Here is a 23,821-nt window from a genome sequence, read left to right as displayed (position 1 = left end):
AAACCCCTATTAAAAAAACCGAACCTTAATCCTAAAGATCCATCCAACTTCCGCCCAATATCCAACCTTCCTTTTATAGCCAAGGTTACAGAAAAATTAGTCAACACCAGATTATCAGAATACCTCGAAGACAACAACATATTATTCCCCACTCAATACGGCTTCCGAAAATCTTTAAGTACAGAATCACTTCTCATATCTCTGACAGATTACCTCATCATGGGCCTCGATAAAGGTCACGCCTACTTGCTGATACTCCTCGACCTATCGGCGGCCTTTGACACCGTGAATCACTCCCTTCTCCTAAATCAACTAGCGAACATCGGAATTACAGGCTCTGCTCTTGCCTGGTTCAAATCATTCTTGGGAAACAGAGGATATAAAGTCAAAATACATAACAAAGAATCACAGTTTTACCCTTCTTCGCTAGGTGTTCCACAGGGCTCCTCTCTCTCCCCCACGCTCTTTAACATTTACCTCCTACCCCTATGTCAACTATTAACCAATCTTAACCTCAAATACTTTCTATACGCAGATGACATCCAGATTGTCATCCCTATCAAAGAATCCCTTACAAAAACTATCAAAATCTGGGAAAACTGTCTTCAAAATATTGACAACCTCCTCTCCAGCCTAAATCTAATCTTAAATTCTGCTAAAACCGAAGTCCTCATAATTTCCCCTGAAAACAGTAACCTTACCTCAAATCCTCCAACCAGCTTTCAAACTTCACATGTAAGAGACCTAGGAGCCATTATCGACAATCGGCTAAATCTAAAATCTTTTATTAATCAAACCACGAAGGACTGCTTTTATAAATTACACGTCTTAAAAAGAATCAAACCACTTTTCCATTTCCACGATTACAGAACAGTTTTGCAATCAATAATCTTCTCTAAGTTAGATTATTGCAATTCTATTCTATTAGGTCTCCCGTCTTCTCATACTAAACCTCTTCAGATGGTTCAGAACACGGCGGCCAGAATTTTGACAAACACAAGAAGAAGAGACCACATATCTCCGATTCTCAAAGACTTACATTGGCTGCCAGTGCACTATATAATCTTATATAAATCCATTACTACCATCTACAAAGCATTCCATCAACTCTCTCCGCTTAACCTCCAAATCCCATTTAAAAAACATACCTCCATCAGACCTATCAGAGAGTCCTACAGAGACTCATTACAGGTGCCTCCTGCAAAAACCTTTAACCAGAGGACTCTCAGAGACAGGGCTTTCTCTACAGCAGGACCTACCTTGTGGAATTCTATCCCACCAGAACTGAGACAGGAACCTTGCCTCCCCACTTTCAGAAAAAGACTTAAAACCTGGCTATTCTTGAAAGCCTTTCCAGACACCAACTGAACCCACTCTCAACTCAAGCAACTAAGAACTCCCGTCAGGGTAATCAACAACCTTTGACAACTCAATAATGTTTTTTTAATGAGGCAGGTTTTATTTACCTTGGTTTTATTTACCTTGGTCATTCTTTTGTTATCTCAGTGTTAATCTCTCTTTTGCCTTCTCTTCATTCCAAGTTGCATTTTATCCCTGTTTTATTGTAACTGCTACCTTATTCTTCTATCACATGTTAATGTTTTTAAGTTATTAAGTATTTATTCTGTTGTCACACCTTGTTATTTGTAAACCGGCATGATGCGACTCCCATCGCGAATGCCGGTATATAAGAAATTTAAATAAATAAATAAATAAATTCTTTGTGTGCCCAATGTGAGGGGGCCCTGCGACCCTCGGGCCAGGACCTGTCTCAACCACGATTTGTGGACAGTTTCCCAGGGGCTACCCCGGAGTTAGGGGGCAGTCTCGACCAATCCGGCGTCCCGGGGGAGCTTGTACCCCGGCGCTTAGAGGCTGCTTCCATTTCCTGGGTGGATCTCTTTAAGGGAATTCATGCCTTTGTTCAGATGCAAACGGCTGCCCATCCAGGCCCTACGGTTCCTGTAGTTCCTGCGGTGGCTGCGCCTGCGGCGGCTGCTCCGGTGGCAGCTCCTGCGGATCCTGTTCCTGGGCCTTCACAACCTTATCGCGAGCGGGACTTCCCACCGATGGATAGCCCAGATCAGTCAGACCAGGAGGTCTCGCAGGACGAGTCCGAACTCCCGGACGAGGGGGACCTCCCTCCAGGGACTGAGCCATATCGAACCATGAGGCGGTTCTTCCCTAAGGAGGATCTCTCCGACCTGGTGTCTCAGTGTCTGGCGGAATTGGATATTACAGGTCCCAGCGCTTCGATACCTTCTGCGCAGAACCCCCTACTGGAAGGTCTTCGTCCTACGGCCCGCCATTTTCCATTCTTACAGGCGGCGCAACAACTGATTGATTTAGAATGGGCGGCTCCAGCGGCTGCCTTCAAAGGGGGTCGGGCTCTGACGAGCATGTACCCATTGGCGCCGGCTATCCAGGATCTGCTGGCGTGCCCTCAGGTGGACGCCTTGATTAGCGCGGTGGTCAAGCGCACTACCATTCCAGTTGAAGGGGGGATGGCCCTCAGGGAGCCGCATGATCGACGACTGGACGCCATTCTGCGTCAGGCCTTTGAGGTGGCGGCTTTATCTTTACGGATCGCCACCTGCTGCACGTGGTGACGCGTGCCTGTTTGTCACAGGTTAGGAACAACGCTGCAGCGGCGGACATGGAATCTGCTCTTTCGTTCCTTACGGATGCGGCATCTGACCTGGTATGGACAACCGCTAAAGGGATTTCATCCTCCGTAGCGGCCAGGAGGCAGCTCTGGATCCGAAGATGGTCGGCTGATGCGCCTTCTAAAACCCGCCTCACCAGATTGCCCTTCAAGGGCTCCTTTCTATTTGGCAGCGACCTTGATAAACTGGCCAGTGCATGGGGCGCCTCTCCAGTGCCCAGATTGCCGGAAGATCGGTTCCGAAGGGGCCAGCGCGCCTTTCCAAGGCCCTCCAGGGGCAGGAGTTCCCAGCGTTTCGTTCCTTACAGGGGTCGTTACCAGGCACCACGTCCTCCAGCCGGGAATCAGTCCTTTTGGACCAAGCAGCGCAGGAGGGGAGCGGGCCCGGGTTCAGGTCCCGGCCGCGCCTCCCAATGAGAATCCGCCGATTCATCTGGGGGATGGAGCCATAGGGGGCAGGTTGACCCTCTTCTACCCCAGATGGGTCGAGATTACATCGGACCAGTGGGTTCTCGCCGTTATCCGGGAGGGATATTATCTGCACTTTCATCATCTCCCTCCGGACAAGTTTGTGGAATCTTCGTGTCCCGCACACAAGAAGACAGCATTGGAAGCTACCCTGGCAAGACTCATGTCCTTGAAAGCCATCAACCCAGTACCTGCCTGGGAAGTGAATTCTGGCCATTATTCCATCTATTTCGTTGTACCCAAGAAAGGGGGTACCTTTCGGCCCGTCCTGGACCTCAAGTCAGTCAATCGCTACTTACGGGTCCCGCGGTTTCGCATGGAAACTCTACGCTCCATCAAGGCCGCAGTACAGCCAGGGGAATTCCTCACGGCATTAGACCTGTCAGAGGCATACCTGCATATCCCGATCCATCCGGATCATCAGCGCTACCTACGCTTCAAGGTTCTAGGCCGCCATTTCCAGTTTCGGGCCCTGCCCTTTGGGTTGGCGACATCGCCACGGACATTCACCAAGGTGGTGGTAGTAGTAGCGGCGGCGCTCAGGCGGGAAGGAATTCTGGTCCATCCCTACCTAGACGACTGGCTGATCAGGGCGAAGTCTCGAGAGGAGAGCCTTCGGACCACCGACAGAGTCATAGCCCTTCTGGAAAGCCTGGGCTGGGTTATCAACCTTAGCAAGAGCTGCCTACAGCCTTCCCAGTCCCTGGAATACCTGGGAGTACAGTTCGACACCCGGGCAGACACGGTCAGTCTCACCGCCAAGAGGACGTTGAACCTTCAGCAGCATATCCGGTCTTTGATGGGAGCCAGTCGACCCACCGCCTGGGATTATCTGCAGGTTCTTGGTCTCATGGCATCCACCCTGGAAGTGGTGCCCTGGGCGAGGGCCCATATGAGGCCTCTCCAACACGCCCTGCTCTCTCGCTGGAGTCCCCATCTGCGGACCTACTCCGCGCACCTACCTCTACCTGCCCGAGTGCGCACCCAGTTACGGTGGTGGTTGCAGTCCAACCACATGAGCTGGGGATCGAAGATGTCCTCACCCACGTGGATTGTGCTCACCACGGATGCCAGCCTAAGCGGCTGGGGCGCACACTGCGAAGAACTCACCGCACAAGGGCGGTGGAACAGGGAAGAGGCGGCGTGGAACATCAACCGTCTAGAGGCCCGGGCTGTCCGATTGGCCTGCCTTCAATTTGCCCACAGACTGCGGAACAGGGCGGTCAGAGTGATGTCAGACAACGCCACCACGGTGGCATACCTCAATCGTCAGGGCGGAACCAGAAGCCGACAGGTGTCTCTGGAGATCGCCCCTCTGATGACTTGGGCGGAGGTGAATCTTCAGGACATCTCCGCCGTCCACATCGCCGGGAAGGACAATACCACAGCAGACTTCCTCAGCAGGGAACGCCTAAATCCGGGAGAGTGGCAGCTCTCACCCACGGCCTTCCAGATGATTGTGGATCATTGGGGGTTTCCGGCCATGGATCTCCTGGCAGACAGGTCCAATGCTCAAGTACCCAGATTCTTCAGCCGCAAGCGCGACCCGTGCTCACACGGAATCGATGCCCTGGTTCAGCCGTGGCCTCCAGGGACTCTACTGTACACCTTTCCTCCGTGGCCTCTGATAGGCGCTGTCATCCGCAAGATTCAGAGGCACCAGGGCCTAGTCCTTCTACTGGCGCCAGACTGGCCAAGACGACCCTGGTATGCAGACATGAGAAGACTACTGGCAGGGGAGCCCCTTCCCCTGCCTCCTCTTCGGGACCTTCTACATCAAGGTCCCATTCTTCACGAGGATCCGGCTCAATTCTCTCTTACGGTATGGCCTTTGAGAGGGCTAGATTAAAGAAGAGGGGTTACTCGGAGCCCGTGATTGATACCCTCCTCCGAGCTCGCAAGTTTTCCACATCCCTCACATACATCAGGATCTGGAGAGTATTTGAAGCCTGGTGCGACTCGCATGGCACCAATCCACATGCAACCACGATCTCTATTGTGTTGGATTTCCTGCAGGATGGCCTTCAGAAGGGTCTCTCCCTCAGCTCCATCAAAGTTCAGGTGGCTGCGCTGTCTTGTTATGGTCCCAGGAGGGCTGGCAAGACCATCGCTAAGCACCAGGATGTTTCTCGCTTCCTGCAGGGGGTCAAGCATATTCGTCCGCCACTGAAGTGGCCTGTGCCTTTGTGGAACCTCAACCTTGTTTTGGATTTCCTTGCGGGATCCACCTTTCGACCCCTTCGGGGCCTGTCTCTTCGTTCCCTCACGTTGAAGATGGTATTCTTGCTGGCTGTATGTTCAGCCCGCCGCATCTCAGAGCTATAAGCATTGTCCTGCCGGGATCCATTTCTCAGGATCACTCCAGAGGCTATCCATCTTCGTACGGTTCCCTCCTTTCTACCTAAGGTGGTTTCACGGTTTCATCTTAATCAGACCATAACCTTGCCTACCACGGCGGGGCTGAGGAAATCTGAAGAAGGGCATTTATTGCGCCATCTCGACATTGGCAGATTGCTGCCCAGATATTTGGAACTTACACAAGACCTACGAAAGACGGACCATCTGTTCGTCCTGCACAGCGGGAAGAAACAAGGTGAAGCGGCCTCTCGGCCCACCATCGCCCGCTGGATCAAGGAAGTTATCCGGGCAGCTTACGTAGAGGCTGGAAAAACCCCGCCTCTACATGTCAAGGCTCATTCTACCCGAGCTCAAGCGGCATCCTGGGCGGAATCCAGGATGCTATCGCCTGCGGAAATCTGTAAAGCGGCGACATGGTCCTCCCTCCATACCTTTTCCAGATTCTACCGCCTGGATGTCCAGGCCAGGGAGGACTCAGCATTTGCCAGGGTGGTGTTACATGGGCCTCAGGCAGCCTCCCGCCCAGGTGGGGAGTAAAGCTTTTGTACATCCCATTTGTACTGAGTCCATCTGGCTACACGCCAGGAAATGTTGGGATTACTACCTGATAATCCCCTTTTCCTTAGTGTAGACAGATGGACTCAGCATCCCACCCAGCTGCCTGCGTACATGGGTATCACCGATTCCAGGTAAGCCATGTCCTCTGTTTCCATGAGAGCGTACACTCTACCAGGTGTCCACGCCTTTCGGTTGGGAATGCTGGCGGTCTCCAGCTACTATCAATCAGTCAGGGGAATCCTGTTTCACTTTTTAACTGTGCGTCAGTACACTATAACAGCTTTTGCAAGGAAGATTACTGAATAGCTACGCTTCCTGTGGGGATATATACGCCCCCGTGCTGACGTCAGATCCGTCTCCAACTGCTAGCACGCGGATACTATCCCATTTGTACTGAGTCCATCTGTCTACACTAAGGAAAAGGGGATTATCAGGTAGTAATCCCAACATTCTGTTAGCTTCAGAATACAATACAATAAAATTTATTTATTTATTTTTGATTTTTTATTTTTATATACCGGAAGTTCCTGTATAAAATACATATCACTCCGGTTTACAGGTAACAGAAGTAACTCCGCCTGCGACTGGGCGCAACACAGACATGATGTTTGGCATCCAGGCCAAAGTTTTCAATCTTGATTTCATTAGATCAGAGAATCTGGTTTCTTATGCTCTGAGAATTCTTTAAGTGCCTTTTGACAAACTCCAAGTGGGTTGTCATGTGCCTTTTACTGAGGAGTGGCTTCCGCCTGGCCACTCTACCATGAAGGCCTGATTGGTAGAGTGCTGCAGAGATGATTATCCTTTTGCAGCTGTCAGAGTTACCAAGACCTTTCTCCCTGATTGCGCCGTTTGGGTGGGTGGCCAGCTCTAGGAAGAGTCCTGGTGGTTCTGAATTTCTTCCATTCAAGAATGATGGAGACCACTGAGTTATTTGGTTCCTTCAATGCTGCAGCAATTTTTTTGTACCTTTCCCCAGATTTGTGCCTTGGCACAATCCTGTCCTGGAAGTCTACAGACAATTCCTTCGACTTCATCTTTGATTTTGCTCTGACACGCACTGGGGACCTTTATATAGATAGATGAGTGCCTTTCTGAATCATGTCCAATTAATTGAATTTACCAAAGATGGACTTCAGTCAAGTTGGAGAAACATCTCAAGGATGATCAATGGAAACAGGATGCACCTGAACTCAACTTGGAGTGTCATAGCAAAGGGTCTGAATACTTATGAAAAAGTGATATTTCTTTTTTTTATATTAATTTGCACAGATTTCTACAAACTTGATTTCACTTTGTCATTATAGGGTTTTGTATGTAGATTGAGGAAGGAAAAAGTGCTCATGTAGCATACTGTACATATTATAAGTAAGTACTTTTGCTACATTCAGCAACATGACAGCCACTATCTTTAATGCCCTCTTTGAAAAAGGTATTTTATTTGTAGTGTATGGTGAAATTCAGAGTAAATTTATAAGCATGAAGTAAAATAAGGTCCCTTCTGCTAATTCTTTGCTGGAGCCTTCTAGGTTCTGTATTTAAATAGGTCTGACAGTCTTTCCTTGTGTTGCCAAGGTAATGCAGAGAGTAGTAAAAGGAAAGGATTGTAATATATAAAGAAGAAAGAAGAGATTGTGCTCAGTATTGAAGTCTTCAGAAGGATAGCCGTGTTAGTCTGGTGAGGCAGAAATGCCAGGAGTCGGGTGGCACCTTATAGACTAACCAATTTATTAAGGCATGAGGTTTCAAGGACAAAGTCAGTATGTACGATGTGTGCATACATCAGTGGCAGAGAACCTCTGTAAGTAACCTGCACTGTCGGCATGAGAAGCAAAGAGACCAGGAGGAAACAACTGTGAATTCTAGAGTTTGCTTCTTGGCAGAACATCTTTCCATTTGGATTTTGCTTTCAAAAATGCTGAAATCTTCCTTATCAGAATAACATGAGACAGAATCTGATGGCAGATTTAGGGGGCAACTTTTAGTTTCCCCAGAGCTTGTCGGTCTGCAGGTACTTTATACCTGTGGGCCTATGTTACCGGCTTCACTCTACTGTTTTTTCCTGTGAGAGATTCACTCCTGCCATCTACATGCAGATTCCTGCAACTGGATCTCTTCCTACTTAGCACTCAGCCAGTTCCCTGTTCTTTCAAAAGATTGAAAAATGTACAAGGGAATGACAACTCCCTGCTAGTTAAACCAGCCCCTGTCTGCATAGAGCAGTGCACAAAGTGAAAGAGGGATGTTTTATGATATTTATTTATTTTATTTATCACAGTTTTCTATATCGGTGTATGGACTTAACCTTCACATCGGTTTACAATCTCATAACAGTAAAGCCAAATAAAATATACATACATCATAAAAACAAAACAAAATTACATTTTCTTATACATAAAATACATTTCTTAAGAACCCTGAAGAGCAAATTTACACCTGCTTCTTCTTTTGTGCATTGCATAAACATGATTCATAGCTTGCTTAGCTGTTATTCTCATTAAAGACCTGTTTAAATAGCCAAGTTTTCAGTAATTTCTTAAATTCTGTCAATCTTGTCTCTAGTCTTAGCTCAGCAGGAAGGGTGTTCCAGATCCTGGGTGCTGCGAGAGAATGTGCCCTTTCTCTTACTGATGTTAGTCTAGCTGAAGATAAAATGGAATTGCCAGTAGTCCTTTATTAGATGACCTTAAGATACACAGATTTCATGTAACCTTCCATAAGAGTAACAGTTTACTGCTGACAGAAGTAGCTCCAATTCAATGTTATTAATGACAGAGAGAGCTCTCTCTCTGTTCCCAGAATTAAACAAATAGAGGGAATAACAATCCTTGCTGGTCTCAGCAGCCAGTAGTGCACAAAATGAAAGAGGGACCTATGGACCAACATAAATTCTAAGCTTCCCCGAGTGCAAAACACAATAGCTAAATTACCAAGTTTGGTGAAACTATAAAATATATTTAGTATAACATACCAGGATATTTTTCTGGCTCTGCACCCCCCCTTTGAAAATCTGACCTACAAAGTACCTGTGGAAGTTGTTTGTATGATTTGTGCAGGTTGGGTCCATAGAGAAGATGATAAAATGCAATATTTGCACGTACATCCAGTAGCCCTTGGGAACACTGCTTTGCACCATGTGTAAAAGTTTGACATGGAATAGACCTTTTGGTTTCCTTCTTGGCAAGCTCTCTCATTTCTATGGTGCGGTACCTGAATTCATCTTCCCTTGTAAGGCATTTGTCCTGATCTCAGTATAATGGACTGGATTTGCAACTTTTCTGATTCCTCTTTAAAAGGAGAAACAGGAGGGTTCAGTTTCCTTGAGTGACTCGTTTCTGTTCGGGTGCCCTATTCCAGCGGCCTCTCACCTGTCCAGCCTCCTTTCAGGCAGATGGTAGGCTGTAGCTGCAATTCATATCTCCAGCATTTTCTCTGGGAATGACTTGCAATGCTCTGCTTGTGAAGCACTGGAAGGCCAATGTCCATCCTTACATGGTTACATCTGAAAAATCATCCAAGACATTCCAGATGAAGTAGCCACATCCAAATGTGAAGAACTTGCCACGTTCTTCCAAACCAAAATAGACAAATTGCTGTCCACCTTCTATACTACACCTACCACTCCCCTCAGCCTCTCCAATCATAACCTCAACCACACCATCACTAGTAACAACACTAAACTTCTCTCCTCATTAGACTGCACCTCAGTACTTGAAATAGAATCATTCATCAAGAAAGCCAAGCCCTCTTCCCATCCCTCGGACACAATCCCTACCAAACATCTACTTTCCATCCCTAACCTTATCGCTAAACCCTTAACAAACATCATTAATCTGTCCATCAACTCGGGGCAAGTACCTGTTCCCCTTAAACAGGCAATCGTCAAACCTATCCTAAAAAAACCTAAACTTGACCCCTCTGACCTCGCCAACTACCGCCCCATCTCTAATCTCCCCTTCATCTCCAAACTCCTCGAAAAAACTGTCAACAAACAACTCTCAGAATACCTCGAAGATAACCGTATCCTTGCACCTGCTCAATACGGTTTCCGGAAATCCCACAGCACTGAGACACTTCTACTTTCCCTGTCAGACCATATTCTTAAAGGATTTGACAAAGGGCAATCCTTTATTCTCGCCTTCCTTGACATCTCCTCCGCTTTTGATACCATCAGCCACTCAATTCTCCTACAACGCTTAACTGAAATTGGCGTCACAGGTATTGCCCATAACTGGTTCAATTCCTACCTCAGTAACAGAAACTTCAAAATCCAACTAGGAAATCGCGAATCCAAAACCATCCACCTCAATCAGGGTGTACCACAAGGCTCAGCTCTGTCCTCAACTCTCTTCAATATTTACATGCTACCCCTCTGTGACCTCCTCTCTAGTCTCAAGCTGCCTCACTTTGTCTACGCTGATGATGTTCAGCTGCTCATACCCATCACTGACTCCCTACCAAAAGCTATGGATATCTGGAATGATACGCTCCAATCCATAAACAAGCTTTTAGCTTCCATCCATTTAGCTCTTAACACTACTAAAACTGAAATCATGCTCATCTCACCCCAAAATCATCCTAACCCCCCTCCTATTCATACACCATTCGCCCAGCAAGTCCGTGATCTGGGTGTCATCCTTGACGACCATCTCACGCTTAAGAAATTCATCAGCAATATACTAAAAGAGGGCTTTTTTAAACTACACTCCCTAAAAAAACTAAAACCCCTACTACATCCCCCCGACTTCCGCACAGTTCTTCAAACCACCATCTTTGCCAAAACCGACTATTGTAATGCTCTTCTCCTTGGCCTACCGAACAATGCCATTCAACCCATTCAAATATTACAAAACACAACAGCCCGGATCCTTACTAACTCACGCAGAAATGACCATATCACACCGGTATTAAAAGACCTACACTGGCTCCCAATTGCATCACGCATCCAATATAAGACTCTCTCCCTTGTCCACAAGGCTTTATACAACCCTGAAATGAACTGGTTCAACGAATCCTTCCGCCTCCACCAATCCAACAGGCCCATCAGACACCAACACCTCGCCTCCATGCCTACACCTTCTCCCAAACATTACAAACTTACCTCCACGAGAGCCCGAGCGCTCTCTATCGCCGGGCCCACCATTTGGAACGCAATGCCTGTCGAACTACGACAAGAAGAATGCACAAAAACATTCAAACGTAAGCTAAAGACCTGGCTCTTCACCAAAGCATACACCTAATTCCCCCACTTTCACACTCACACCCATACTCTCCTTCCCTCTCCCCCATTCCTCACTCCCACCTCTAAATTCCTCCTTCGCCCCCTTCCTGTTCAGTCCTCTTACCTTCTCCTGATTTCTCAGCTCGCCTTCTCCTTTTACCCCATCCACCCCTCCTCCCCTCCTACACCCCCCACCCCCTCCCCATCCCCCCTCCTCCCGTATAACTCTACACAATTGTATTTCCATGGCATTGCTGTATTTATGAATACTTTGTACATAGTGATACTCTATATATATTTGTAAATTTTGCTCATAAGTTTTGTTTAATTATTTCCCTCCTCTTTTCCCCCTCCTCATTTGTTCATATGTTAAATTCGTTATATCTGTTCGATGTAAACCGCCATCCCAGGCGCCTGTTTCAGTTACACTGTAAACCGATGTGATATCCCGGATGAACGTCGGTATATAAAAATTTTAAATAAATAAAATAAAATAAAGTAACTAAACTATCTAAAATGACAATCAGTTTCTTCTTTATTTTAGGTTTCTCATGTTAGTAGGTCTTTGTAAGATTCCAGAAATTGAAAACCACATCCAGTTTCTGTGGAATATATTAGCAAGCTATGGCAGACCTCAGTTAACAGACAGCTCTTCTGGTCTCTGCTTTATGCAGGCTCAGACTCTCACTCTAACCTAGCTCACCTCAAAAGCACCAGAGGGCAGAGTACTGAGAGAAGGTTTTCAGTAAATGTACATATCCCCCCCAAAAACAATCCGAGGCAGGTTGCACCTTATAGACTAATCAATTTATTGAGGACAGTTGCATGATGCATGCTGCATCTGACGAAGTAGACTTTGTCCTTGAAAGCTCATGCCTCAATAAATTGGTTAGTCTATAAGCTGCAATCCTGCCTTGGGTCATTTTTGCTATACCAGACTAATATGGCTGGCTATCCCTTATCTATCCCCACAAAAGGCACATTTATTACCTACTCATCTTACCCACACCCTTTCCTTCTAAAAACTAATTTTTCCATTTTCTGCATTTGAACTATCTTCATCTTCCCCTGTTCTTGGAGACTTTAACCTCCACACTGACTACCCACAATACGGGTTCCGCAAGACCTTAAGCACTGAAACTCTTCTCTTATCACTAACTGACCATCTCACCATGGGCTTGGACAAAGGACAATCGTTCCTACTAATTCTACTGGACTTGTCGGCAGCCTTCGATACGGTCAATCATGCCACCCTCCTCAACCGCCTTTCAGACATTGGAATTACAGGCTCTGCTTACACTTGGTTCAAGTCTTTCCTCTGTAACAGAGGCTACAAAGTTAAAATCAATAATAAAGAATCTCCCCGCTACAATTCCTCACAAGGAGTTCCTCAAGGCTCCTCACTATCCCCAACCCTTTTCAACATATACCTTCTTCCTCTATGCCAACTGTTAACCAACCTACAACTAAAACATTTCTTATACGCCGACGACGTACAAATCTTGATACCCATCAAAGAAACCATCTCTAAAACCCTCAAATACTGGGAAAACTGCCTACAAGAGATCAACCAACTCCTCGCTAACCTAAACCTGATTCTAAACTCGGCCAAAACAGAACTCCTCCTCATCTCCCCTGAAAATAGCAACTCCCCACACTCTGCAACAGTTAACACCATTGCTACACATGCAAGAGACCTAGGGGTAGTAATAGACAAACACCTGAACCTAAAAGCATTTATAAACAATACAACCAGGAACTGCTTCTACAAGCTGCAGGTAATCAAGAGAATGAAACCACTACTACACTTTCATGACTTCAGAACAGTCTTGCAATCAGTAATTTTCTCCAAGATGGACTACTGCAATTCAATATTGCTAGGTCTCCCAGCCTCATACATAAAACCACTTCAGATGCTACAGAACGCGGCAGCCAGAATTCTGACAAATTCCAGAAGAAGAGACCACATCTCGCCAATTCTATCTAATCTTCACTGGCTGCCAATACACTACAGAATCCTACACAAGTCCATCACCATCATCCACAAATCCATCCACTCACAGGCCCCTGTCAACCTCCAAATCCCCCTCAGAATGCACTCATCATCCAGACCTATCAGAGACGCCTACAAAGGCTCCCTGACCGTTCCCCCAACTAAAGCTACACTCCATAAGGCACTCAGAGACCGGGCCTTCTCTACAGCGGGCCCCTCTCTTTGGAATACCTTACCACCGGACCTTAGACTTGAACCCTGCTTACCAACATTCAAAAAAAAACTTAAGACTTGGCTATTCAGGCAAGCCTTTCCGGAGTCAAATATCCATTGAGAGACCTCACTGCACAATGTTAATATCCATAAAGAGACATCACTGCACAATGTAAATAAGTTACCTCTGTAAATTTTTACGCTACTATCCTTATTTCCTTCCTCTCCCAGTTCTACAACCTTGTTTTATTGTAACTTTTGCTTCCGTTGCACTTGTTAAAAGAACAGTTTTTGCACCCCCTGTTATATGTAAACCGGCATGATATGATCTTATCATGAATGCCGGTATAGAAAAACCTTAAATAAATAAATAAATAAATAAATAAATACCCTTCTGACTTTTTGTGCCTCAAAACTCCTTGCCTTAACCTACACATTCAATCCCCAACTCTGCCCTATCGGCCCTACTCACAAGCATGGCTTCTGTCCTGACCAAATCCTTTCTTCCAAGCTGTCTGTCAGACCTTTCCACCTCAGCTCTTCTCCTCTTGGACCATCATATGAGAACTACCCTCCCTCACAGCCTCATTTAGTCACCACCAGCTTCAAGCTGCAGCCCTTCTATCCTCTCCACTGCTGTCTCCTCTCTGAGTCAGTCGATGAGCCAGTTTCATATTCCAGCATTATGCTTGCCTCTTGCATCTCTCTCTCCTCAAGCTGCCTTCACCTCCCTCTCCCTCCCTAATATCTTCACTTTCTGCCCAGACTAAGGCTGACTACTTCCATGACAAATTTTCAGTTCTCAACTCCCACCTCCCTCTCCCCCATTTCATGCCTCTCCTTCCTCTGGCCCTTGTCACCTTCTCCTCTTTTCCTGAAATAACATTGTAGGAAACTGCCCATCTTCTCATGTCCTACAAACTCACTCCTTTTTCCTGACTCCATTCCCCCTCAGCTTCATTTTTCCTGCAGTCCTCCCTATATCTATCACTTTCACTGCAACTGTTCCCTTCAAACATGCAGGCCGATACAGTACGGAGCGCACTGTTAGCCTGCTCTGGGACGTGCGTTTTCCCTTACCCCTTATTCAGTAAGGGGAGGAAAACGCGCGTCCAACCCGCGGCACCTAATAGCGCCCTCACTAGAGAAAAATGTACAAGTTTAGTGGCAACATCAAGGAACCAGGGTTACGAAGCACAAATGCTGCAGAAAAGAACATAAAGAAGATTTAAGGTTCATATGTCTAAAATTCTGTGAACATTTTAACTGTGGCTATATGCAGCATATAAATGTTTAAATAAGTAAGTGCTCCGTAACCCCAGCTACCTGAAATGTGGAGATATAGTCAAACCTTTCACAGTGCAGAGGCAAATCTGCAAGAACCAATGCCTCATCAGGTAATGAACCTTCTCAACACAAAAAGCAGCAAATTGCTCACAATCTGGTCTTTTATAAATTACCCAACTAACAAGGGCAATTAAGTGATTCTTGAAGCTGTCTAGAAAAAGAATTCCTCTTTGAAATTTCAAATACTGAATGGACTATGTGAAAGTTATCTTTGTGTGGAGGCCATGCACTTACACCAGCTGCATTCTGCTCTCTGCAGCAATCTATTTTTAAGTCTCTGCTGTTGAGAAAACTAAGGCACCCTTGGAATTACCTGGGAGGTTTTCTTTTTTTGTAGCAGATTAAGTGACTCAGAGACCTCAGCAAGCTTCTTACTGAAAGAATCCGCAAGGAGTCCGTGGAGCTGAAGTCGAGAGAGTCTTGTACAGAGGAGCATTCAGACCCAAATTTGACTTGGTCAGTAGGCCTTGGTAAGGTTTACCAGTTAAATCATCCTGAAGCTGAACATCAATAAATAATGATCAGACTAGAGTACCAGGTTAACCTGACAATCAACAATCTGACCTTCAGCAAGCCACAGGTCGGGGACAGTAAGATCTAAAGTATGCCCAGCCCTATGGGTAGGTACTTGAACTCTCTGTGAAAGTGTCCATAAATTTACTAAAACACCCCACGGAAGAGTTACCAAGATGAGTATTAAAATCACATAAAATTATTAAGCTATCATGTTTAATGTAGATAGAGGGTATGAAATCAACGGTTAACGATAAGTCTGCACTGGCAGCACCAGGAGGATGGTACAGTTAGCACAGGACCTAACTGTAGCGGATTCTAACTATTACATTTTCACAGCCATTGCCTAAATCTAAAAGGAGCATAGTGGTGGGGATCATGCACTTATAAATCAACAGAACCCTGCCGCCATGCCTTTCCTTCCCAGCAAAAAGAAAAAAAATGGAGTCCGGGGCAGAGCTGCTGCAACAGCAGTATCAGCCTCCAACTGCCACATTCCTGTAAAAGAAAATAAATCAAAATGTGATACTTAAATTATCCTAAATAAAAATCACATTTTTTTATGGACTGACCAAACAGTTATATAAACAATAGAAAAAGGTGTGTCATCCAAACCAAAAATAAAACCCCTTGATATGTATGAACAAAAAGGAAAAACGCAAGTGGAAGGCCACACAGAAAGCAGTTTCCAACAATAAACCGAACTATGAGCTGGATTTTCTAAGGTTGCAGGCCTTAGAAAATCCAGCGGTAACAGGGAGCAGGGTGGTGAAGCGGGGGCTGGCCTGCGAAAGCCGGCAGTGATCGCACCTCTGCGCTGATAAGGAATCTTACCTTTCGCCATCAGCGAAATCATCGCAGAGTCCGCCCCGAGGCCGCCCCGACTCCTCCCTTTCCAGTGCAGACTCCACCCCGATTTAGCTATCGCACGTGAAAAACTTTCGAAAATGACCCCCTATGTTTGCCCATGCGTGTAACAACAGGAATGAACATAAGGAAGGCACCCATGACACAAGAAGGCAGATTTGATTACAAGAAACAAGACACCAACATAAAAATAAAACAAGATGTCTGGATAGTCATGCAAAGGGAAACGGCTCTTTGCTGTGGCCCTTTGCTATTGGCCTGCGAAAGGGCAGGACCTTTTAAGGAAGCAAAACAGGCTGGCCAGGCAGTCCAGGCAGAATAAAGTGTGTTGTGCAGGCTGTTCTGAGAACAAAGCCCTCCCACAGGCCCCTATAAGAAAGCATCTAGCTGGCACAAAACACTGCTAAAATTTGTTGTTTCTTTCTCTCTAATATCACTAACATCTGTCCCTTCCTTTGTGAAGACATTGCTAGGAACTCTTATCCATTTTCTCATCACCTCCGACTTAGACTACTGCAACCTGCTCCTCACAGGTCTCTCAGCAAACCATCTCTCTCCATTGCAATCTATCCAAAATTTGGCTATGACGATTTTCTTTATCAAAATTGCTACACCCATTTAAGCTCTCTTCTCAAGTCACTACATTGGCTCCCTATCCATTCCCACATACAGTTCAAGCTCTTCTTATTCGCCTTCATTCTGCAGCACCTCACTAATCTGAAATAATTTGGTTGATCCGCAACCCACCAAATCTGTACCCCCAGGGATAGATCTCGGAAGTTGTCAATTAATCCCAGCAACCCAAGTGAGAGATCTAGGGGTCCAAATTGATGAAAATTTAGCAATGAAAGCCCACATAAGCAAATTGATGAGGTCTGGTTTCCACAAGCTGCGGATATTGAGCCAATTGAAACCTCAACTAAACACAACAGATTTCAGAACAGTTTTACAATCTCTCGTGTTCTCAAACCTGGATTAATGTAATTCCTTACTTCTGGGTCTTCCGGCTAATCACTTAAAACCTCTTCAACTACTGCAGAATGCCACAGCTAGACTACAGTCTTGTGCAAGGAAATTTGACCACATCACCCCAACACTTATGGCTCTGCATTGACTTCCTGTACTATCAAGAATACATTATAAAGTTCTAACAATAATATTCAATAAAATGAATCCAAGCAACAACGATCTGCTGGGAATAACATTTAAACCAAACAACCCCCCCCTTCCCCACAAACTTTGAGATCACAGAACAAAGGCCTCCTAAAATTCCCGAACTTAAGAAATTCTCACATAACGCAAACTGGAGAGATAGTAATATCAATTGCTAGCCCAAACTATGGAATTCTATGCCAGAGGAACTTCGAACATTAACGGAGAAAAAGAAATTCAAGAGCGACTTAAAAACTTGGCTATTCAAAAATGCCTTCTACTTGACAGAAACACCAGTTCCCTATGGCTCAGATAACCAAAATAAGTCTTGAACCCCCTTCTCGCAAACCCCTATATCCTAGCTTTGTTTTCATGTTATATGTCTACCATTGTATTATTTCCGTTTATTATGAATGTTTGTCCACCTTGTAACACTCATTGTAATTATGAATGTTTTACCTGTAATCCGGTATGATCTAGTGATTCTCACATGGAATGACGGTATATAAAACATTTAAATAAATAAATAATCTTTTCTCTCTCTCCACATCCCCCTCCTCGTGCACTCCGCTCATCAGGCAAATCACTCCTATTCATGCTGTTCTCCTCTACCGCCGATTCCCAACTCTGTTCTTTCCATCTGGCTGCACCATATGCTTGGAATGGACCTTCTGAGTTGGTGTGTCACGTTCCCTCTCTTGCCTTATTCAAATCCAATCTAAAAACCCACCTTTAGATTGCTTTTAAATCTTATCCCCTGATCGTCCTAATTACAGCTTATTGATTTTAACCATTTTCTCAATAAACGAAATTCCCAAAGTCTCTTGTGCACTGTATGTTTATCTTAATTAGATCGTAATCTCTACTGACCAGGGACTGTCTCTTATATGTTTTGTGTAGCAACGCTGTGTACGTTGAGTTGTGTTGTAGAGGTGATAAGTAGTAATAGTAAATTACATTTCTTTCTCTACTTATATAATGGGTTTTGCATCTAATGGCTTTGAATAAGTAAATGCCAATCACTCCACCACTCATCCTCCTGCCTCAACTCATATGCCTCAGATAAATGTTTCTAGCTGACCCCACCCCTACTTGTCAGTATTCCCTCCGTATCTATATTACACTGCCCTGCATGCAACACCCTTCTTCTGATATGCCAAACTCTTGCTTTGGACATTAGACGAGGGGATCGCTATGTTGAGAGAAGTTATGCATGCACTGTCTTAGAATAGTTCCTACATAGATCCGATGAGAGGCCTCCTGACCTCCAGAGCCCAGGTGTATGCTATGCAATTGTGTTATGGAGAGTTTGCAACATTTCATAATAGGAATTAAATTCCAGATGGGATGGAGGCTTCTCCTGCAGCATAGTACAATGCAGCTCCTGATGAGATAGCTCTGCCAGAGCCATCTCTCAGGCGTGTTCTCACCAGGCTAGCAAGGACTTCCAAGAACTGGCAGATTGAGCAGATGTAGAGGCAAGGCAGAGGTTGCTGTCTGCACAGTAATAGATGGGAAGGGGGTCTTTCATCTTTGTTCGGGGATTTTCTAGCTCTATAACAGTTACTTATTCAAGCATTTGTATAACACTTGTAAGCAGGCTGTCCTTTCCTTATCAATGTTTGACGGGGTCTTTCTTGCTGGCAGCTTGTGTTGGGTTTTCTCCTAATGGATGCTTGGGTACAGACTGCTGGCTTTGCATAAAGGCTACTTGTGTTGGGATTTGCCTGTAATGAATATTTGTGTGTCAAATACTTCTGTTTGCTCTGTAATGGGTGCACGTATTAGAGGACGTATTCTGCAGGGTACTTGTAATAGGAGCTTGTACCTGAATGCTGAAAAGCAGAATATAAATCAAATAAAGAAATGAGCTCTATCTCTTTCTCTCTGTAATGGGAGTCTGTGTGTGAGTGATCTCAGCTTCAGCCAGGCTCGCAATGGCTGTAGGCTGTTTGTGCTGGTTCCATATTAGGAGCTATCACCCAGGAAAGAGATCTTGGCATCATAGTGGATAATACTTTGAAATCGTCAGTTCAGAGTGCTGCAGCAGTCAAAAAGCAAACAATGTTAGGAATTATTAGGAAGGGAATGGTTAATAAAATGGAAAATGTCATAATGCCTCTGTATCGCTCCATGGTGAGACCTCACCTTGAATATGGTGTACAATTCTGGTCGCCGCATCTAAAAAAAGATATAGTTGCGATGGAGAAGGTATAGAGAAGGGCAACCAAAATGATAAAGGGGATGGAACAGCTCCCCTATGAGGAAAGGCTGAAGAGGTTAGGGCTGTTCAGCTTGGAGAAGAGACGGCTGAGGGGGGATATGATAGAGGTCTTTAAGATCATGAGAGGTCTTGAACGAGTAGATGTGAATCTGTTATTTACTCTTTCGGATAATAGAAGGACTAGGGGGCACTCCACAAAGTTAGCAAATAGCACATTTAAAACTAATCGGAGAAAGTTCTTTTTAACTCAGTGTACAATTAAGCTCTGGAATTTGTTGCCAGAGGATGTGGTTAGTGCAGTTAGTGTAGCTGGGTTTAAAAAAGGTTTGGATAAGTTCTTGGAGGAGAAGTCCATTAACTGCTATTAATCAAATTTACTTAAGGAATAGCCACTGCTGTTAATTGCATCAGTAGTGTTTGGGTAATTGCCAGGTTCTTGTGGCCTGGTTTGGCCTCTGTTGGAAACAGGATGCTGGGCTTGATGGACCCTTGGTCTGACCCAGCATGGCAATTTCTTATGTTCTTGCTCTCTCTCTGAGTGCTTGTGGTTCAGATTCTCCCTATGGAAGAGGCTCTCTTAGAAGGCTGTCTTTGTAACAGAGGTAAGGAGATTCACTTCAGCTATTATCTTTTTATGTCTTTCTCTCTTCAGTCAATTGATCCTGGACAGCAGTTCACCTGGGAAAACTCTAACCTGGAAGTCAACAAGCCAAAGAATCGCTATGCAAATGTGATTGCCTATGACCACTCTCGTGTTATCCTGACCTCCGTAGATGGTACGTAAGCCATGATTGTATCACCATAGTGTAACACACAAACTCCGTATCCTACAAGAGTCTTCTTACTGGGGCTGCCACATGCTCTATTGCAATGGCCAAGAGATTGCATTGCAATCTGTAATAAAACAAGGAAAAATATTCTTCATAAGTTTGTTCCTTGAGCTGTTCCTCTCTAATTATCTGATTCCCATGAGAATAGCCAAAACTGTTCCGTTCATGCTCTGTGGGTGATGCGACATAAAGTATTTAGGAGAGAGTTTGTGTCTCTTGTTAGCCTGATTGGGGAAGTGCAGTTGTGAGGGAGAAGCTTCTCTGGGCAAGTATTTGAAGGTACCTGCTTGGAAGAATCTTCCTGCTGTGTTCTCTTGGTAGGAGTCAGGAGCTATAACCAGCCTTAAAAGAATCAAAACAGTGACAACATTGAAAGGCCTCAGTTTTCTTGTTTTCTGGGCACCCGTTTGCCCAAGATAGGAGCAAGTGCGTCATCTTTCATGACCTTCACAGTAAGTGGTGCTGATTACTGTCTGTGCTCTGAAATGTGGCTCTTTCCAGAACTGGAGCCTGTTTCCAGCACAGAGCAGTTTTTCAGCCTCAGCAGCATGTCCTCTTCTGTCACTTACTGCTGCGTTCCCCCAGAGCCTGCTGGATTATGAGATCCTATATCACAAACAGGTCAGGGTGTCAGGATGTCCACAGATAGATTGCATGCAAATCTATCTCATGCATATTCATTGAAGATCTCCTGAACAGCTAGCCTGGTTGCCTTCACTCGTTCTATGGGGTACAGGTTCTAGGACAGGCATGCAGTTGAGATATTTTCATTGTTTAGGATACAGTAAAAGCATTTTTAATTCTAATGTGCATGTTGTCCTAGAACAAACTCCAGCATTATGTGTTAGGGCTACACATATCAGATTGGAACATTGTGTTTGCACACACGCCTGGGCAAGCACTGTTAATGAGGTGACTGAGTCCGAAAGGAACATCCTCCCACAGGTTACAGTTTGATCAGTTGTTAAAGCCCATTTCCAATTTGATAGATTTAGCCTGCATATTGATATTTTCCTCAGTCGCTTTAGTCGTAAAACACGTCAGGCAGATAGATAGTATCTGTGCATTCCTTCTCATTTCTCTAACCGACAATATTCTCTTAAACCAAGAGAAAAAACACCCTTGCCTATTGATCCTCCTTGATCTCTCAGCGGCGTTTGACACTGTCAACCACAAGATCCTCTTAGACCGTCTAGCAGAGATTGGTATCAAAAACACAGCACTCAACTGGTTTAAATCCTTCCTACAAGACAGGTTCTATAAAGTTAAGATAAACAACTATGAATCTCAACCGATCAGTTCTAACCTTGGCGTCCCTCAAGGATCCTCTTTATCCCCGACCTTATTCAACATTTACCTGCTCCCACTCTGTAACCTACTTTCTAAGCTAAATCTAACCCACTACCTTTATGCGGACGATGTCCAAATACTTATTCCTATCACCAAATCCTTGCAAGAAACACTTCACTTTTGGAATTCATGCTTCCTCTCCATATCCAATCTCCTTGCTGATCTCTGTCTAGTTCTGAATACCAACAAAACGGAATACCTCCTAATCACCCAAGAAGGCAACTTCCAACTCTCCAACACTCATCCTCCGGCACCACCTCCTCTATCTACCCAGGTCAGAAACCTTGGAGTCACCATGGATAACCTACTGAATTTCAAAAGTTTTATCAGTAACACAGTGAAAGAATGCTTCTTCAAACTCCAGGTTCTAAAAAGACTCAGACCCCAGGATTTCAGATCAGTTCTGCAAGCAATCATATTTTCTAAAATTGATTACTGCAACTCCCTTTTACTTGGACTCCCTGATATCTCCCTAAAACCGCTACAAATGCTCCAAAATGCCACTGCCAGGATCTTAACTAAAGCAAAAAAAAGGGACCACATAACACCAATATTAAAAAATCTCCATTGGCTCCCTATAAAACACAGAATCACCTACAAAACCCTTTCATCCATTCATAAATCCATTTACAAAGCCTCATACCTAGACCTCAGGATCCCATTCCAGCTACATACTTCCTCCCGTCCACTGAGAACTGCGCAAAAAGGCTCTCTGAAAACCCCTCCACTTAAAATTTCGTCAAACAAAAGAGCCTTCTCCACTGCAGGTCCGATCCACTGGAACTCTCTACCATCAGATCTTAGGCTTGAACAATGCCCCCTCACTTTTAAAAAAAGACTTAAAACTTGGCTTTTCTCTCAAGCCTACGATTGAGTACTATCCACAAATCCCTCCTCCAGGTCTATGCCACATAATACCTCTTAGCTCAACAACTAAAGAATTAATTTTCCAATCCCTCTTGTCTATTTTGCAGATATCTTATTCATAACTGATTCATTTTAATCGCCTGTATATAACATGTCTATTACTACTGTTGTTGTTTTAATGTTATTTGTTATTAGTATCTATTCAATTTTCTCCAAGTTCATTTTCCTGTTCCATGTAAGACTCGCATGTTAAGTCACTCCAATGTTATATGTAAACCGAAATGATTAACAACATTGTTGCTAGAATTTCGGTATATAAAAAAATGTTAAATAAATAAATAAATAAATGCTGGTTTTTACATACATTTACATGTAGACAATCAGAGCCCTAGAGAGATAAACACCGTGCCAGAACCAGCTGCCAGGAGAACCACCCTATCAGAACCTGTTTGTACAAATGAGAGTCCAGATAAATTCTTATTACTCCCCAGCACTAAGGTACAAACTTAAGCAGGTGACAGCAGAAGCTTGGGTCAACAGAGATGGGCCAAATATTGTGTTTCTAAGGTTGGGAGTTACCCATTGAGCAGTGTGTTACGTTTTGTCAAAAGAAGTATGAAAATGCAGAGCATTTAAAAAAGCCATTGATATGATCCAAAACTTAGTAAGATTTTCTGGGGTTTTCCAAATCATATTTCTTTTCTCTTTGATCATGAGAAATAATAGCTGGAAATTGTATGGAGATCCGGATAAATCCACTTGTTATAATATCAGTGAAAATGTCCTGACTCTACTGCAGTATTCCAATAATGACATAGAGGTCACTTTCCTGCTGAGCGGTTTCTTGCGTTGCCTTTAAAATCAGAGGTCCTTTTGTATAGAATCAGTAAAGACGTCTCAGATGGAAGAACATCAGCTGAAGGAACATTGAAATTTGCTATTGTGCTACCTGTAGATAAGTCATCCAGGGCAAATGTTTTTCATTTCTTACAGTGAATGAAAAGTCTTCATTGATTTTATATGCAAACAAAAAGGTACTGAATAAGAGATTACTTCACACTGATGTCATTATAAACCCTCAATGTACAGCCTTTGAAAAAGTGCTCAAACAAGGTTGCCTAAATGAGTGCCCAAGTCTCTCTTAACTACACCAAATCCCAATCCTTGTTCTGATTTTATACTTCATTCATGGTAT

At 44.6% G+C, this 23,821-nt stretch overlaps 1 protein-coding gene across 5 annotated transcripts in view; it reads left to right on the top strand.

Annotated features, from left to right (window-relative positions):
• PTPRF (protein tyrosine phosphatase receptor type F) overlaps window positions 1-23,821 on the top strand; it is a 792,879-nt gene that overhangs the window by 729,508 nt on the left and 39,550 nt on the right. For all 5 annotated transcript variants that reach the window (XM_029617709.1, XM_029617708.1, XM_029617711.1 and 2 more), the window contains one exon: window positions 20,232-20,355. In XM_029617709.1, the coding sequence (XP_029473569.1) occupies window positions 20,232-20,355 (124 nt within the window). The remainder of the gene's footprint in view (window positions 1-20,231; window positions 20,356-23,821) is intronic.

The sequence above is a fragment of the Rhinatrema bivittatum genome, chromosome 10 (genome assembly GCF_901001135.1).
Source record: "Rhinatrema bivittatum chromosome 10, aRhiBiv1.1, whole genome shotgun sequence".
In the NCBI taxonomy this organism is placed as follows: Eukaryota; Metazoa; Chordata; class Amphibia; order Gymnophiona; family Rhinatrematidae; genus Rhinatrema; species Rhinatrema bivittatum.
The sequence above is the reverse complement of the archived record's forward strand: the minus strand, read 5'-3'. Positions and strand labels throughout refer to the sequence as shown.